At 47.0% G+C, this 18,651-nt stretch overlaps 1 protein-coding gene across 4 annotated transcripts; it reads left to right on the forward strand.

Annotated features, from left to right (window-relative positions):
• Nucleotides 1–1,609: 1,609 nt before the first annotated feature.
• On the forward strand, nt 1,610–16,876 carry LOC310756884 (zinc finger protein RFP-like). 4 transcript variants are annotated; one of them, XM_083601795.1, is made up of 9 exons: nt 1,610–2,446; nt 3,509–3,604; nt 4,762–4,992; nt 6,684–6,706; nt 7,481–7,599; nt 7,995–7,999; nt 12,792–12,819; nt 14,277–14,306; nt 16,139–16,876. In XM_083601795.1, the coding sequence occupies exons 1-9, from the start codon at nt 2,021–2,023 to the stop codon at nt 16,654–16,656; spliced, it is 1,476 nt and encodes a 491-aa protein (XP_083457921.1). In that variant the 5' UTR covers nt 1,610–2,020; the 3' UTR covers nt 16,657–16,876. The 4 variants fall into 4 exon arrangements, with proteins under 4 accessions (XP_083457921.1, XP_083457923.1, XP_083457922.1 ...); XM_083601797.1 differs by lacking the exons at nt 7,995–7,999; nt 12,792–12,819 and having other exon boundaries at nt 4,762–4,974; XM_083601796.1 differs by lacking the exons at nt 7,995–7,999; nt 12,792–12,819 and having other exon boundaries at nt 1,611–2,446.
• The last annotated feature ends 1,775 nt before the right edge of the window (nt 16,877–18,651 follow it).

Consider the following 18,651-nt stretch of genomic DNA (forward strand, 5'->3'; position numbering starts at 1 on the left):
GGAAACTTGCCCCACACTCGGTGGGGTTTCTCCCCTGTGTGCGTCTTTCGATGTTCAACTAAGTTGCATGGGTGCTTGAAGTTTCTCCCACAATCATGGCACTCGTCCGGCTGCCCCCCCTGTGTGGGTTCTCCGGGGTTTGAGTAACGTATCTCTCCGGGAAAAGCTTTTCCCGCAGTCCTAGAATTCGTGAGACCTCTCTCCCGTGTGGGTTTGCAGGTGACTCTCAAACTGGTCCTCTGGCTGAAGCTTTCCCCACAGTGGGAGCACTTGTGTGGTTTCTCTTCCATGAGGCCTCTCTGATGGCGCACCCAGATCTCTCACTGGGGAAAGGACCATTTGTACGCTTCCTCTCCCATGTGCATCCTCTGCTGCTCAGTCAGGGCGGATCCTCGCTGGAAGCTCTCCCCACACATGGAGCATTCATGAGGATGTTCTTTGGCATTCAGCCTCCCCAGACGCAAACTGTGCTGGCCGTTCCTCCCAGGATTTGAGGAGAAGGGCTTTTCTGCTCCAAAGTGCACTGGGCTTTCACGAAAGGCAACTGGACTACTGGGTGATGGTTGCGTTCATTTGCTCCCTGGTGTCCTTTGGACTCACGCTTTTGCTCTGCAATCTCAGCTAACAAAGGAATGTTCCTTAGGGATATTCCCTCTGGCACAGCTTCCCTTGGTGGGAAATCTCCATCTTGATCTCTCTCCTTTTACCTGCAGGTGAAACCAAAAACATTTTTTAAACATTATGTGTGTGGGAAACCCCTAAGCAGGACCTGGGAATAAGAGCCCCTCCTGGAGGCTCCAGCAGCTGCTATTCAGGAGGATTACTGCTTCTAGCCACAGAGGCAGAGCATATAACCATCCAAAGTCTTCAGGTAAAGGTAAAGGGACCCCTGACCATTAGGTCCAGTCGTGGCCGACTCTGGGGTTGTGGCGCTCATCTCGCTTTATTGGCCGAGGGAGCCGGCGTCCAGCTTCCGGGTCATGTGGCCAGCATGACTAAGCCGCTTCTGGCGAAACAGAGCAGCACACGGAAACGCCGTTTACTTTCCCGCCGGAGCGGTACCTATTTATCTACTTGCACTTTGACGTGCTTTCGAACTGCTAGGTTGGCAGGAGCAGGGACTGAGCAACGGGAGCTCACCCCATCGTGGGGATTCGAAGTGCCAACCTTCTGATCGGCAAGCCCTAGACCCTGTGCTTTAACCCACAGCACCACCCGCATCCCCTACCAAAGTCTTATCCTCCAGGAATTGTATCTAATCCCCTGTTAAAGCCCTCCATGTTTTTCAGCCATTGGAAGGCACCACACTTTATTAGGAATATAGGAATACTTTACACTGTATAGTAATATTGATTAATAATAATAGCCAAGTCATACCAGGCATTCATATCTAGGGAAGGAATGCCATAACTGGGCTGCCACCATGCAGATGGTGCCTTCTGCCAGGTCCATCGAGGTCAGTATGCCTCCATTGACTGGCAGTGGCTCTGCAAAGCTTTCCCAACCATACCTGCAGATGTCCTGGCCAGGGATGATGGGAGCTGTAGTCTTAAGCAAACAGAGGGCACCAGGTTGGCTGAAAGTGTCTGTTTCAATCTGAAGTTCTTTGCCAGCCTGCTAAAAGGGGATAAAGTTAGAACTAGCAACCAGACTTTTAGGAGTTCTCTTCACGGAATCAAGTCCCACTTGCTAAATCAGAACTCCTGTCCATTTAGGGCAGAGGAGGATTTTCTCCCAATTCAAAAATGACAAGGAAGCCTATGAATGAAAAATGTTGCAGTATGAATACCACAACTTACTAGGTATGTGTGTGTTTGTGTGTAATCAAAAGCATGGAAAGCAATCCAGAAGTATTTGCTGCTACTTGAGAAAACATTCAGCAATTGCAAAGACCTGGAGACATGTTTTGTTTAAAAAACAATGATCACGTGATCACTGAGTCATTTCCAGGAAGGGAAACTCCCAGTGACTGAAAACTGAAAAAGCGAAACTTAACTCGGGTCTTCAGCGCGAGGGAGCCATGGCTGCTGCGGGGGGTCACATCCAGAATCTCCATGATGAAGCCACTTGCTGCATCTGCCTGGATTACTTCAAGGATCCAGTGACCATCCCAGAGTGTGGCCACAACTTCTGCCGATCCTGCCTGATCCTGTTCTGGGGGGAATCGGAGGCAGAGGCTTCCTGCCCTCAGTGCAGGGAAAGAGTCCGGAGAAGGAGCCTCGTCTCCAACCGGCAACTGGCTAATATGGTGGAAATAGCGAAGAATCTCAGCCTTCAAGAGGGAAAGGAGGAAGGAGGGAAAGGAGGAGTCTGTGAGAAGCACCAGGAGCCCCTGAAGCTCTTCTGCAAAGTCCACGAAGCCCCCATCTGTGTGGTGTGCGACAAGTCAAAGGCACATGAAAATCACAAGGTGATTCCTCTGAAAGAGGCTTTTGAGGAATACAAGGTAGGAGATCCCTGGATCTGGAGGGGGAGAAATAGCTGTGGATTCTTCTTGGGAGGTTTTCTTTGTAATTCTGAAGTCCAAAGTAGACATGGCATTGATTGGTCGTTGTTTATCACCTTGGAAGCAGCCCAGGGGGAGCCTGAGGGCTCCTGGGGTGGCTGGAGGGGGGAGCTGAAGTCTTTCTCTCTGCCAGGGGGACAAGGGGATCTTGAAATACTCACAGCAGCTTCAAAGATTTGAACTGGGACCTTGGCAGGGAGAGAAAGGGTTAACCTCGTCCACATCCCCCTGAATGGCTGATTTGTACATATTTAGAACAGTACAAATGTAAATTGCACATAGACAACTAAGCACATGTCTCCTTTGGTTACCAGGATTCCTCCTCAATGCCCTGCAAAGCAGAGAGCAGCAAGGGATCAGCTTGGGGGTGGGGCAGGGACTGTTAGCCAGGAATTGACCAGATGGTGCAGGATCCCACCCCCCAAGTATCTGTTGGAAGCAGATTTGGGAGTGGGGAGTGGAAGCACCTACTGGTGGCTTATTCTCGGGGTGCCGTGGAGCCTCTGCAATGAGGTTTGGGGGTGAGGATCTCCTCCCACCCCAAATTTTGAGACGCTCTGGTCTATCCCTGCATCTCTCGCCTCTTGGGCTGACCTCACTATCTCTTTGACGCTAGACTGATACATCCCAGGTTGGATCCTGCCTTAGCCCTTCCTCTTCCTCCTCCTCCTCTTCCCGCTTCTCCCTGAGACCTCAAGGTGAGAAGTCAGGCTGGGACCCCCAAGGAGAGGGGAGGAGGCTGAGAGATCTCTCCACAAGGGAGGGTGTTTGAGAAAAGGTGAGGGGCTGCCAGCTCTGCAGGCAAGGGGGGACCTAACTGGGATCCTGAGCCCCACAGGGTAGTTGACCCATGGAACCAAAAAGGCTGAAAACCTCTGTGCTTTTATTTCCTCCAGGAAACTACTTTGCTATTCTAGCAAGGCCACTGGGCGCAAGAAGCCATTATGATTTTAATTTCTCTGTGTGTCTCAATCAAAGCTGAGTTTTTCCTTTTCTCTTTAGGGAGAGATCTGTCGCCGCCTGGAGATTCTGAGGAAAGAGAGAGGGGAAATTCTGGCCCATCAAGCAGATCTGGACAAGGAAAGCAAAGACCTCCTGGTAAGTGTCTCTGTTGTTACTAGACAGGGAACAAGCACTTGAGACCTCCAGGTATAGGGCAGTATATAAATTCAATAGAGGAGGAGGAGGAGGAGGAGGAGAAGGAGAAGGAGAAGAAGAAGAAGAAGAAGAAGAAGAAGAAGAAGAAGAAGAAGAAGAAGAAGGAGAGGGAGAAGGAGGAGGAGGAGGAGGAGGAGGAGGAGGAGGAGGAGGAGGAGGAGAAGAAGAAGAAGAAGAAGAAGAAGAAGAAGAAGAAGAAGAAGAAGAAGAAGAAGAGAGTCAGGACTGAGGAGGGATGGAGAAATCTGCCTGTTTCAGCTTCTCCACATTTCTCCTTTTTCCATATCGGTCTGTTATGAATCAGATGTTAGGGTAGCTACCTCCTTGTATAAATATTTTGATCTGTACTTTACCCTCATAAATACATTTTTTGTGAATATTACCTGGTTGGGTCAAGCTTGAAAATATCAGAATTTTAAAGCTCTGTTTTGGTCTCCATATTTTTTCAGCAAGAGCAAATTGGGCAAGTTCACCTTTGAATGCAGCTAAATTGAGTTTATTTCCCCTTGTCATTTATTATGTGAATAGCAGTCAAGGAGAAGCCTGAGGACTTGTTAGCTGAAAGGGTGGAAGCAATTCAATCCAAATCCTGATTTACCATAAATATTACTAAAGAACTGAATTCTAAATGTGCTCTCTTGTTCATTTTTAGGAAACTCAGGCCATTATGAACTTTTAAAGAAAACAGGGGAGCTATGGGGATGAACTCTGCACTTTGTCCTCCTCCTCCTCCTCTGTTTCTGTTCCTTCCTACACCTAAATGGCCCCAGTCTAAACTGAGGGGTGTTTTATGTCCCTGATGTTCTCTGAACAACTGTGAACTCTGGTTATGCCATGCCCCAAAACATGCAGGGAACATCCATGGCTAGGAAAAAAGAGCTCCTTCCTTTAGGCTGTATCCGTCTGCAAAATACAAGTCAACAGAAACAGCAATGGAGAGGGCCTCCCCTCAAAATAAAGGTTTACTTCTTTAGCCACTGAAGGTTTCATGTCTATAGAAAAATCAGAAGTGTCCTCCCTGTGGAATTCTCATAATTTTCTTTCTGCTGTTTCGAGGCTAAGCACCAAACACACTCAGACCTCCTCTTTTCTTGCAGAAATTAACAGAAACAGAGAGGCTGAAGATTGTGGAGAAGTTCAGAGAACTGCGCCAGTTCCTGGAAGAACAAGAAAAAGGTCTGCTGAATCATATAGAAGAGGTGGAGAAGGAGATTGCAGGGAGAAGGGATGAGCAGCTGGCCAGACTCTCCAGGAAACTCTCCTCTCTTGAGAGGATCATCCAGGAGATGGAGGAGAAGCGTCAGCAGCCAGCGACTGAACTCCTGCAGGTAAGACGGTGGCAGAAACAGCCCAAGGCTCCAGGAAAAGGCTGCCTCCAATCCTTTATGTGTCCCTTTCATTTATGCAAGGAGTGCAGGGGCTCAGATGATGGAGCCTCTAGTCAGGTATCTAATGGACAGGAAGACCCAAGAGACCTGGGATGCTGAACTCACCTGAATGCAGACTAGAGATTCTTCTGTGTTCTCGATGGAACGAGAGATGATCTTCTGCTCTTTGCTGATGATTTGTCTCCAAATGCCTTCCTTCTTGGCAATGCTGCCTTCCTGCCCTGGGCTGGGCTTCAGCGAGGATGAGTTCAGGCCTCCTTCTGACATGAGCGAGTCTCTTGACCAAACTTCTCTTCCCGTTCCCTCCACAACTTCTGGGTTGATCACCTTCACAGTGGATACAGAGCGGCCCAAAATGGTGCTCAGTCACAGTGACCAAAGAGTAAGACAGAGGGACTCATCCAGACTGCTGCTTGTCCCACCCCTTTCCTCAAGGAAAACCTGCTGCTCTTTACTGCTGAATTAGAGCAAACCTCAGCCAGGTTTTCTCTGGATTGACATTTGCTTTGATGTTGCACTAAGGAGCAGGTTTTTCCTGAGGGAAAGCGGCAGGGCAAAGGCAAAACCATTTGGACCTGTGTTTTCTGGGCACAGGAAAAGCAGAAGTGTGGATGAGCCCAAAGAAACACTGAGCTATTAATAATAATAATAATAATAATAATAATAATAATAATAATAATAAAATAAATAAATAAATAAATAAATAAATAAATAAATAAATAAATAAAATATTTATATCCCGCCCATCTGGCTGAGTTTCCCCAGCCACTATGAGCAGCTTCCAACCGAATATTAAAAACAATACAGCATCAGGCATTAAAAACTTCCCTAAGAAGGGCCGCCTTCAGTTTTCTTTTAAAAGCAAAATAGTTGTTTATTGCCTTGACGTCTGCTGGGCGGGCGTTCCACAGGGCAGGTGCCACTACCGAGAAGGCCCTCTGCCTGGTTCCCTTTATTCCCGCAGCAAGGGAACCGCCAGAAGGCCCGCGGCACTGGACCTCCGTGTCCGGTCAGAACGATGGGGGTGGAGATGCTCCTTCAGGTATACAGGACCGAGGCCATTGAGGGCTTTAAAGGTCAGCACCAACACTTTGAATTGTGCTCTGAAACGTACTGGGAGCTGCTTTATTACCCCTTTGGAGGCATTTTATGCTGCAGGTGCTTTTCTTATTTCCAGTTGGAAAGTAGAATTTGAAATTTGGGGACTTCTATGGAAGACAATTTGGGACAGTTCCCTGGTAGGATTATCCTGTAGGCTTACTTATGTCTGAATTGCACAATGCAAACTGGATTAAAGTTAATAAATTATAATCTAAGACAAGAGATGGAGTGGAATCTTCTACTGAATCCATAAACATGAGATTCCCTTAAATGCTGGTGGATTTTCATAAGCATTTTCAACAATAATTGCAAACTGATGTGGAAATGTGGAGAACTTGATATTGGAAAAATTCATAATTTCAGATTGGAAAAATAAAAGCTGTGAGAAACCAAAACTGGCTGGTTCCACCATCCCTGCCCACAACCTTGCCATGTGCCAGGCAGACTGGCATCCGAGTGCCAGGGTCTGAGGGGGTCTTCCTAGTGTGGCCTGTGGTGTGCAGTGAATTCCCTTCTCTTTTTCCCTCTAGGATGTGAGAAGGACCTTGCAGAGGTAAGTGGATCTGGCTCATTTCCATTAGCTTCACTCCATGAGGCCGGGATGCAAGAACCTCAGACATGGCCCTCCAGGGGCTGCAGGGGGGAGACTGTAGGACTCTGAGGCATCTCACAGGTAAAAGCAGGGCCCCCTCTTTGGGACTTGACAATGGGTAGATCACAGTTGGTCTTTTTATACTGTGAGGAGATCTCAGTCTCTTGGGAGTTGGATGTGTCTGCCTTAGCTGTTTCCTTCTAGACTGACCAGTTCAGTCACTCTGCCGGCCCCCCACCCTGTCCCAAGCAAACTCCTGCCCCATAGAGCCCCTTGGGAGGGGGCGATTTCTCACCAAGGAGCAGGAATTGGCTATTTTCTTGACCATATTCCGGCTGCAGTATTTCAATTCAAGGTGTCACTCAGGTTCAGAGTAGAGGTTTTAAGGAACATTTCTTATTTCCCAACAGAAGTGAATCTCTTTTTCTTCCTCACCCCTTCTCTGGGGACATCTAGAGAAAGGGAATGTGTGCTGTGCTCTCATCACCCTCAGACAATTCCTGCCCCTTAATACAATATGATTCTGCTTCTTCTTTGAATAGACACCAGTGGGGAGACTCAGAGGCCTGGGGTTGCTGTTTTGGCCCTTGGGGGTCTGGCTGAGGAGTCCGTAGTGAGGAAGAAACTCCCCACTCAGCGCCTGCCTGTCTCTCTAGGCCTCCTCTCAATACCTTTCTTTTCCTTTAACAGAAATTGCAGATTTGAATGGGCTGACATTGTTTTTCTTTTCACCAGGTATGAGAAAAGAGAGAATCCAGAGAAGTCACTGCCGTTCCCTCCAGAAGTGAGGAACAGGGTCTTGGAATCCTGTGATGTAAATCACCTTGTGGAGGATGCAATGAAACAATGGAAAGGTAATGAAAATTGGCTGCCAGGATTTCTCACTGGGAATTCTATTATTTCTTCAGAACTGAACAGGCCTGGCTCTTACTGCATGGAATTGAGTAACCCCAGGATACCTTCCTTCTTGGTGCTCCAGCCTTCATTTCCTGTCCCCCAGAATGGCCCATGTATATTGTGACGCTGGGTCCTGTAAAGAAAGCACGAACCAGAGTGTATCTGTTTTCAATTATACAGAACCTCCTTTTCCTTTTGGTTACAGGTCAACACAATCTGGGGTTGTCCTATTGGAGGTTCTCCTGCTCTGAATGGAGTCAATTCAAGGATGCTACATTATGAAGTGTTACTTTTGTATGGAGATTTATTTCAGGTGGAAGAGTGTTGCCTTTACATCTTTTTGCTTCCTCAGATGCTGTGTTATATGTTGGGTAGCGAGTGTCATCTGGGAGGCATCTCTCGAGCAAGTCTCGGAGAGTCCCTTTTATTGAATATTACAGCATTGCCACATATGTGCTTATTGCTGATTGGTCAACACAAGTACAAAGCAAAGATTACATTAATCACCAATGGATTACAGGCTGGGAAAGGGTGCACAGAATTACACAGGCATGAAGACCTCCTAATTAAACTTTTACTAGTGATTGATATAGCATTCATCCGTAGATGTGGTCAACTATGCATTAAGAACAAGTCAGGTACGTTACGGTGTTTCATGAACTCAATATGGACTGAACATTCTGGGGTGGTGAGGGAGTGTCTTAGTACTGTTTGTGCAGTATTGTGTGCAGGAGCGAAACTTAAGAGCAAGACTTTCCCAAACATGTCACAGTCGTGTATAGGATTATTGCATCCAGCATCCCAGCATCTCCCCCTTTCTTTATTTATTTAATGGTGAGTGGGACAAAAGTACTTCGGGATACGTGGTTTGCCAGCGCATGCCCAAAATAATTCCGCCCACCGATGTTGTTATGTGAGTTCAGGGTGAATGGGACAAAAAATACCTCAGGATACGTGGTTTGCCAGCGCATGCCCAAGATAATTCTGCCCACATCTCCCCTAATGTCTACCGTTGGTGCTGCCATTTCGCAAAGTAGGCGGCAATAATTTTATTGGGTGGCTGAGGAGGAGAAAAACCACTGGGACCAAAGGCGTATGAGACCAGGGATGCACTGGATGAAACAACATAGCAAAATTAATATACATATTATGATAATAGCATATTGAAAAAGATTGCGAAGCCAATTCATATTTGGTAACCAGCCGGTGAGCCACTGGGTAAACGAATCCCAGAGGCCAGAAAGTCCAACGTCCTGTTTGATGTGATGTGTGAGATTTCGCAAATGAGAAATTTGTGCTTGAATAGCTTTGGAATTGTCCGTAATATTAAAACAACACATGCCATCCATTTGTTCACAACCATAATGATGAAGCATTAGCAAATAATCTATTGCAGCGCGATTCTGTAAGAGTCCGTGACGCAATTCACTCTGTTCTTTACTCAAAAGGTGAAGAGCTTGTGAAGTAGAATTCAAGGCTTTTGCTGCGGAGCAAGCTAAAGAGTTAATATTCCTGCTATTCCGTACAGCCAATCCAGGGACTCCTAAAAGAGAGACGGCTAGAGAAATATATTCAGATCTGCTAGGGAGAGAAACAGAATCATCACAATCATTAGTCAATTCCACAGAGCGTCGATATCGAGAGTGGGATAAATGATGCTTCTTGGGTAATATGATAGACAAACGGCTTAAGCAGCAAGGTGTGCCATGGCTAATGTTCGCTGGAATATAATTGAATGTGTAGCCTGGACACGACCAGAACCAGCCTTCAGGCAGCTCTGTATATTTATATACGTAGGAAATATTTACATAATCAGAGCAGTTGAAATTATCCTTGCCCATTGTCACACAGTTGGGCTTTGTGCAATTGACCATGCGAGCACAAGTAACATTATAAGATGCCACATATGGTGTTGATAAATCAATAGCCAAAGGTGGTCGCTTACGCACTTGAGTTCCCCAGACAAAATAGCCAGAGTACCCAAGGTTGCGGAGAGAATCATTTTGGGTCAAGGATGAAAAAAACCAGGTATCATTTTGTATGTCAAAAGGATCATGGCAAACAGGGATAAGGCAGGAGCCAAGGATTTCACCTATTGACACCTGTTGAGTTAGGCAAAAGGATGAAACATTGAGGGTTTTTGCAAAAGATTCCCACACATTAATTGGTGTGGAATCACCGCCACTAGGAGCGGAAGCAGAAAGGGGCAAAAACAACACACTGAAAATAAGCACTATCATGGAATTTATATTAAGGCACGAAATGAGGCACAGAAGCAAATTATCAGGGCTTGCTTCCAGCTGCTGTTCCTTTCTAAACTGTTCAGCTTGAGGTGAGTGATTTTATTTGGCCACTGAAGACGGAAAGGCTGGAGGGCTTGATCCACATAGTATGGGGGAGTGCAAGCTTACTCATTAAATTGAATGGTAGCTTGCAATTGTTGTAGCAAATCTCTGCCCCACAGATTGAGGTGGATTTTCAGCACACAGGGCTGGATATATGCAATTGTTTCAGAGCTATCAGGCAGAGAAACAGGCAGCCACTGTACGCTTTTAGAAGAGGTTTGAGGTCCACCCACACCCCAAACTGCAGAGGCAGACTCAAGGGGCCACGTGGGGTCCCAGCAATTACTGGAAATGACAGAAATGTCTGCGCCTGTGTCAATCAAGCCTTCCAGAACTTTGCCATTGATTTTGTACTTACGAAGAAGTTTCTGTTCACCGATCCTCTGGATTACAGCTAATAGCTGTGGAGAGAGAGGAGAGAGCTGGTGCAAATTAGTATCCATAATAGAAGCAGTAGGATGAGAAGGGAGCACTACCAAATGTGCCCAAGACTCACCCTTTTTTAACTGCATGGGCAGATGGCTCCAAAGTTGAACCATGATTGTGCCCACATAGTCAGGATCTAGGACTCCCGGAATAACCATGATTCCTTCTTTGGCTGCAGAGAATTTGGGTAAAATCAAGCCTGCGACCTTAGGAGGTAGTGGGCCTGCCAATTGGGTGGGCATGAGCACGATTTCACCAGGTAAAACAGCGTCTTTGGTTTCCTGATTAATTAAATCAATGGTGAAATCAGAAGGTGTTTCCTTAGGAAAATTTTCAATAGCAGAAACTGACAGCAAAGGGCTCTCTATTTCTGTTGTCCTCTCTATTTGTCCTGGCCCGAGAGTGGGGCCACCATGGAGTTTCCCGAACTCCGGCACTGATTTGCCCAATGATAGCCTTTACCACATTTTGGGCATTTTTTGGAAGGTTTAGCCTTATTGCCATCACCATTCCTATTTGCTCCTCCGCCAGGGGCTCTGCATTCTTTGGCAAAATGACCTGGGCGCTTGCAGTTGAAGCAATTGCCTGTTGGCTTATTGCCAGCTTGGATGGCATCGGCAAGCAAGGACATCGCATGACTCTGGCTTCCAATTTCTGCACAAGTTTGAATCATATCGGCCAGGTCATATTTAGGGCGATGTATAACTGACTGCAATGCCTTTTTGCAGTCGGTGTTTGCATTTTCAAAAGCCAATTTTTTCATCAATTCATTTTGAGCTGTAGTGTTATCAACCTGCCTAGTGACTGATTCTTTCAACCTATCTATAAATTGATGGTAGGGTTCCGAATGTTGTTGCTTAATATTAACAAAGGAGCTCAGTGGTTGTCCTGAGACAGGGACTTTCCGAAAGGCGCGTTGCACACAGGTCGCGGTGCGACTGAAATGCAAAGGTGTTAGTGTCGCCTGGGCTGGTATATTATCATACGGACCAGCACCAAAGAGTTGATTGGCTGTATGCTGTGGATCAGCCAGAGCTGCTGCATTATGCTTAAATTCACTTTCAAAAACTACATATTGCGCTGGAGATAAAAGCATGCGCATCAAATCTTTCCAATCTTGGGGTAGCATTGTGTAACCGCTTGCTATCCCCTCCAGCATCCCTATCACATAGGAGGATTTTAAACCAGAATCAGCAATGGCTCTCCTTAGTTCCCTCATGACAGAATAAGGAAGTGCCTCGTACAACACCTGTTGTTGAGCAGTTCCTGGGTTGGTATAGGAGATAGGGAAAGCAGATGGCATTTCCCCAGCCCATTCAGACTCTTCCTCTAAGGACAGGAGCCCTTTCTGCCTAGCTAAAGAAAGCGCGGCGCGCACAGCTCCTGTAGAAGAGCACGCAGGGGCTGGGGCAGGCGAAGGAGGGATAGGGGGGGTGGATGTGGGCTGAGGCGTAGGGAGGGGCTGGCAAGGTTGCAATGGAGGTAAAATCTTGGGGTAAGGTGGGGGATTGTCTGCAACTGACAAAAGAGCAGGTGCCGTCGGAGATGCCTGAGGTCCTAATATAGCGACGGCGTCTGCACACTTCTGCCAAGTAAGCAGACAATGAATCGGAGCCCTCGGTTCTGCGAAAAGAGTTTTTCCGATCTTTTGCCAAGCTTCTACTTCCAAAGAACCAGCCTCTGGATAAGAAGGGCACTGGCAAGCAATCTCACATAGCAATTGTTCAATTTCTTTTAAAGAAATATGAACACCCGCCACCCGCTGTCTAACGAGATAGAGTAGCTCCTTGGCATGCTCTTTTTGGAATTTAGTCAATTCCCCCCCCATACTCACGAAGTAGCGCGCTGAGACTTTTCCAGTCGAGTGAAGTACAGGGGTTTGGCTGCGTGAGGGATCTGGCACGTCGGGGTCGCCAGATGTTGGGTTGAAATAACGACAGACAGGTAGCGAGTGTCATCTGGGAGGCATCTCTCGAGCAAGTCTCGGAGAGTCCCTTTTATTGAATATTACAGCATTGCCACATATGTGCTTATTGCTGATTGGTCAACACAAGTACAAAGCAAAGATTACATTAATCACCAATGGATTACAGGCTGGGAAAGGGTGCACAGAATTACACAGGCATGAAGACCTCCTAATTAAACTTTTACTAGTGATTGATATAGCATTCATCCGTAGATGTGGTCAACTATGCATTAAGAACAAGTCAGGTACGTTACGGTGTTTCATGAACTCAATATGGACTGAACATTCTGGGGTGGTGAGGGAGTGTCTTAGTACTGTTTGTGCAGTATTGTGTGCAGGAGCGAAACTTAAGAGCAAGACTTTCCCAAACATGTCACAGTCGTGTATAGGATTATTGCATCCAGCATCCCAGCAGTTATACAAAAAACAGACTCAGAAAGGTAAATTTCCAGGGGAGGAACAATTTGACAGGAGGGATGGGGACTGATATTTCATGGGTGTTGAACCTTCCCTTCTGCAGACTTTGGGACCCTCATCAATGGCGTAACTCTGAGTAACAGTCCTCTAGGGGTTTGGGATCCTTGTCTGTCCTATGAATGAACTGGGAGGGGTTTGAAGGCTTGGATTGGGGGCAGAGCTTGTCCCTGCAAAGAACCCACACACCAGTCTGAGTTCCATTCCTGCCTATAGACTAGTATCCTGGTTTCACCCTCGATTTTACAGATTTTGCTTTCTTTCATAAAATGTATATACTGCTCGATTGTGGGGGAAATCCTCAGAGCCTTACAATGTCTTACAAAACCCTTAAGGAAAATCCTGCAGGGTCAGTCCAGTGACCCTGTTTTCAAGTTCTCGTGTATAAGGAATCTCCCTTGCATTTTGTTTTACCTCCACACATTCTGGAGAGGTTCTTTTGAGGCTTCTCGAGATTTGCTTGGATTTCCCCCTTGTGAAGTGTGTTAAAAAGGGCACCCGCAAGCACCCAGTCCCTCCTCCACCTCCTCCCCAGACTGGTCTCCCAGCAGCAGAGCAAGGCCTGAGCTGCCTGCTCCTCGGTTTCAACCTCACCAGCCATCCCCATCTCCTGAGACTTCGCACTGTTCTTATGAGATCAGCCCCATTCCATGAGGGAGGACTTCCCATTGCACTAGACCCTTGGAAGTACAGTGCAAAGCTCTGCTGATTCATCCTCTGCAATTTGGTTTGTCAGCATGCTTGGAAATTCCGGTTTCAACAGCTTTTTCCCACCAGTTCACTTGGCGCAGATGTTGACCTTCCTCCAGCCCTCCAGTACAGATCCCCATTTCATTCGTGGATTCTGAATGATTGTATTCCACCATTTTCTAGTATGGTTTACCATTTCTGATTTCCCCCTGGAATCATGGAATAGTAGAGTTTGAAAGGATCCCAAGGGTCATCTAGTCCATTGGTAGGCAAACTAAGGCCTGGGGGCTGGATCTGGCCCAATCTCCTTCTAAATCTGGTCCGCGGACTGTCCAGGAATCAGCGTGTTTTTACATGAGTAGAATGTGTCCTTTTATTTAAAATGCATCTCTGGGTTATTTGTGGGGCATAGGATTTTGTTCATTCCCCCCCCAAAAAAATATAGTTCGGCCCCCCACAAGGTCTGAGGACAGTGGACCGGCCCCCTGCTGAAAAAGTTTGCTGACCCCTGATCTAGTCCAACCCCCTGCAATGCAGGAATAATAGCTAAACATGTTAGTTGTTTTAATTCCTTAGGCCTACAGTTGTTGTCTTTCAATTACTTGTTTTATGATGTCATCTTTTGCTTGAAATAAGGAAACAACAGATGCTATGTTATGGTGATGTTTTGTAAAAAGATTTTCTTTGAACTATTGCAGTGTAGACCATTAAGCCTATCTTTTTGCTTCCTCAGATGTTCAGTCATTCAGAAATCTCCGCAGAGGTAAAATTCACATGGAGACCCGAATTCACAGGAGGGGTGGGGACTAGTGTTTCATGGGGGGTCAAGAGTCTCTTCTGTACAGTTGAGAACCATCCACCGCTTGACTTTAGCCCTGCTGTTTGTACCACAAAGGCAGAGAAGGTGGACTTGAAGGGGGAGAGAGAAACTTCCCAGAAGGGTCAGGTGGAGGAGGGAAGAGCTTTACTCCTGGCTAGAGAGACTCGGGTTGCTTTTCCATCATGTGACCTTTTTCAGGCCTGGTTGCCAAATGTCCTCTTTTTCCCAGCCATGTCTTCTATTTTCATGATCAAAATTTCTTAAAATTTGTATCGGGGCAGATTTTTTAAATTTGGCAAAATGTCCCCAAGGTTTTTTGTTCGTTTTTTTGGTTTACAAGAACTCATGAAAATTTTAATATTGCATTAGAGCAGGCATAGGCAACCTCAACCCTCCAGATGTTTCAGCACTACAATTCCCATAATCCCTGACCACCGGTCCTGTTAGCTAGGGATCATGGGAGTTGTAGTCCCAAAACAGCTGGAGGGCCAAGGTTGTTGATGCCGGCATTAGAGTCAGATCTAAGGCACCCGGTTAGGCTAGTCTGCAGCAGAGAATCACAACAGAGCAGCATCTTAAGCTAGCGACATACTGTAAAAATCCCTTCTCTTGTGGCTGAACCAAAAGGACGCTGGCTCAGCTACAAGATCTTGGAGAAGGAGTCCGGGAGGGCAAGAGTTAAGCCCCCCTGCCCTTAAGGAGAGTCCACATGCAAATGTTCAAGAGTTTAATAAATTGTTATGTGCGCACTTACGTTCAGAAAGATGTGAACATGTGCCCAAATATTTCATGTGGCAAGTGAGGGAGCTATATGTATTCTTACTATTCTTTTGTTGAAAGTTAAGAGCATTGCTACTAGCAATATATCACACCTACTACAGCCTACATATAGTAGGGGTATTTCAAATGAGAGTCGTCATAGTGATCCATGGTTAAAAGTCGAAGTTGGCAAATGTGTCCTCTTTCTTGCTCTTCAAAATAGGGCAGCCCTACACTTGCCTATCATGACTGTAACCTTTTAAGTTATTCCACGCTTCCCTCAGGGAACTAGTCTTATGGTATATATGAAATCCCAAAGAGAAGCATGGAATAAGCAGTCCTTTGTAAAATTGGCCTGCCACCTGCAGGAATAAACAGGCTCCCCACTTAACACGATTTTCACTTTTGTGCACGAGGGCCCAGTACATAACCCACGCGAAAGTGAGGGGAGGCCTATATGTGGTTTTATGTTGTAGTTTTATGCTGTGAACCACCCTGAGACCTATATATGAAGGGAGGTGCAAATGTTGATATTATTATTATTATTATTATTATTATTATTATTATTATTATTAGAACAGGGGTTCCTCCTCCCCCAGCCCAACCCAGAGGTCCCCAAAGGCCAATTCCCACAGAGATTGTCAGAGGAAAGCAGCTTCTCTCCTCTCCTGCCTCCTCCAATTCTCCTCTCTTTCCTCTTAGATAACACAGAAGAGCTGAGGAAAAGGTTTCCTGGGTGGTTTTTCCCCTTAGAAAATGCCTGGGTTGAGAGGAGGGCAGGCACAATGGACATTGAATATAAGAAAGTGAAGGAAACTGAGTTAAAAAGCAACCAGAAGATATTTATTCTGATCAAAGTCTGCAAGGAGGAGTCTCAGTCTTGCATGCGATGCAAATAAATCCCCTTGATCTGAAAGGGAATCTGGGTTTTCGGGTGTTTCTTGGATTAGGATGTCCATCTCTCTCTCTCTGCTGACTCTGCCTCTCTTCTCTCTCCCTCATCTTCTCCCCAACAGCAAATGTCACTCTGGATCCAGACACAGCCCATCCCCAACTCATCCTGTCCAAGGATCGGAAAAGCCTGAGATTGGGAGACAAACCTCAAGCCCTGCCTGATAATCTTGAGAGAATCAACTTCTATTTTTGTGTGTTGGGACGTGAGGGATTCACAGCAGGCAGACATTTCTGGGAAGTCACTGTGGAAAGTGGGAAATGGTGGTCTGTGGGGGTTGCCAGGAAGTCTGTGAAGAGAAAGGGCCGCTTCTCCTTTAGCCCTGAGGAGGGGATCTGGGCTGTGGGGAAGAGGAGATGGGAGTACATGGCCTGGACATCCCCTAAATACTCTCTTCTGTCCCTGAGTGAGGAGCCCAGGAGGATCCGGGTGACTCTGGACTATGAAGGGGGACGTGTGTCTTTTTCTGTCGCTGACTCAGGAGCCGAACTCTACACGTTCTCAGGAGCCTCGTTCTCTGGAGAGACCCTCCTCCCTTTCTTTCATCTGTGGGAAAATAAAACCCACCTCATTATCTCCTGAGGAGACTAGATCTGCCTCTCAGGCCCAGCAGGAGTTTCTCTCCAGACCAGAGTGACTGATATAAAAAACATTTACCCACCAGGAGAACCTTGGGCAGTTTTTCAAGGGCCCTTTGAGAAGATTCATTTTCATTCCTTTCTCCAGAATTCCCTCTGCAGCTCACTTCTTCTTAAAGAGACAGTCACACTTTTAACAGTCCCAATAAATCATCTTTTCCTCACCTTCAGTCTTGTTTTCCTTTTGAGATGTCTGATTTGGAAGAGCATGAGACTCTTAATCCCAGGGTTGTGGGTTGGAGCCCCAGATTGGGCAAAGGTTTCCTGCACTGCAGGGGGTGGGACTAGATGACCCTCAGGATCCAGCACAACTCTGCCCACAATATCTTATACAGCTGTGAAAATGCATGCTTCATTGGATTACTAGAGGACTAAAAAATGAACCCCGTCCCCCGCATCAGATCCTTACTCTGGAGACCTCAGATGGGAAGAAAATAAAAAAGAAATTGAACAGGGCGTCAGCTTCAAATGCCCTCTGCAAATGCAGCCTCCCCATCTCCACACGTTGCCAGAAATAAACCTCATTGCATTGAGTGGGGCTTCGGCCCAGTTATACGTGTTTAGGGTTGATGCATTAACGTTCCGTATTTACAGGCTGGATTCTGTATATCGGGGCATCAAATGGGGTGTCCTCTGGATAATGCTGGACTCCAACTCCCCTCTGACCCATCCAGCATGGCCAGGGGTCAGAGAGGATGGGAGCTGCAGTCCGGCAGCTTCCGGAGGGGGCGCCATGGGCTGTCCTGCCCTATACATTTCGCAGGACACCTTCCCCGTGTTCCTCAGCCCCACCCCAAGTGCACAATGCTCCCCCAAGGAGGGCCTTTTCAGTACCAGCTGCATCTGATTTCTCTCCTGGATACTAAGAGCTAGAACAACAAATGCCTGTGGAATTGACCCCTCAAAGATCTGGCAGGATTCTCTCTGGCTCCACTATCAGGGTTGCTGACTACTGACCGGTGCAGCCTGATCTCCTTTTCCTGCATTTCCCACTGGGTGGTGGCACATGTCAAAATAAAGACACCTCCCCCCCCACCTGCCTGAGGGCCACCTCCCCTTGCTCCATCCCCTATATGATGTAGGCCATGTTTGTGTGTCATCGTAAGTTTCTCTGTGAGCTTCCACTCACCCCGTGGGAGGACACAAAAGTGGCCCATTTGGTCCAGCACCCAAGAGGGGCCACCCAGATGCATGTGGGACACCTGCAAGCAGAACCAGCCTCCCGCCCCCCCCCTTGCAGTTTCCAGCATCTGAGATCTGTGGATATTTCACCCCTCCCATTGCAAGAATCTGCTGACAATGTTTCAGAAAGGAGGGTGGGATTTGCTCATCGCTTCCTCAGCTCCAGCCTGTGGGTGTCTGAGTGTTATCTGTACAGTGGTACCTCGGGTTAAGTACTTAATTCATTCCAGAGGTCCGTTCTTAACCTGAAACTGTTCTTAACCTGAAGCACCACTTTAGCAAATGGGGCCTCCTGCTGCTGCTGCGCCGCCGGAGCACGATTTCTGTTCTCATCTTGAAGCAAAGTTCTTAACCTGAAGCACTATTTCTGGGTTAGCGGAGTCTGTAACCTGAAGCGTATGTAACCCGAGGTACGACTGTATAGAGATAAGGTGACCGCTCAAGCAACTGTAACACTCATGCAGTCCAGCGTCTCCGATAGTCTTTAGTAGTTCACAGTGGTGCCCCGCAAGACGAATTCCTCGCCAGATGAAAAACCCGCTAGACGAAAGGGTTTTCCGTTTTTCGATGCACTTCGCAAGGCGATTTTCCCTATGGGCTTGCTTCGCAAGACGGAAACGTCTTGCGAGTCTTGCGATTTTTTTCGCTCCCCCCCCCTTTTTCTAAGCCGCTAATAGCCTTTTAGCCGCTAAGCCTTTAATAGCCGCTAAGCCGCTAAGCCTTTAATAGCTGCTAAACCGCTAATAGCGCTAATCCG

Source organism: Podarcis filfolensis (genome assembly GCF_964270895.1).
Source record: "Podarcis filfolensis genome assembly, chromosome: 2".
Lineage (NCBI taxonomy): Eukaryota > Metazoa > Chordata > Lepidosauria > Squamata > Lacertidae > Podarcis > Podarcis filfolensis.

Coding starts and splice junctions, on each gene's coding strand:
- LOC310756884 (XM_083601795.1), top strand. CDS start 2,021: ATGGCTGCTGCGGGGGGTCACATCCAGAATCTCCATGATGAAGCCACT. Junction 3,605..4,761: donor AGGAAAGCAAAGACCTCCTG/GTAAGTGTCTCT, acceptor CTTTTCTTGCAG/AAATTAACAGAAACAGAGAG. Junction 14,307..16,138: donor ATTCAGAAATCTCCGCAGAG/GTAAAATTCACA, acceptor TCTCCCCAACAG/CAAATGTCACTCTGGATCCA.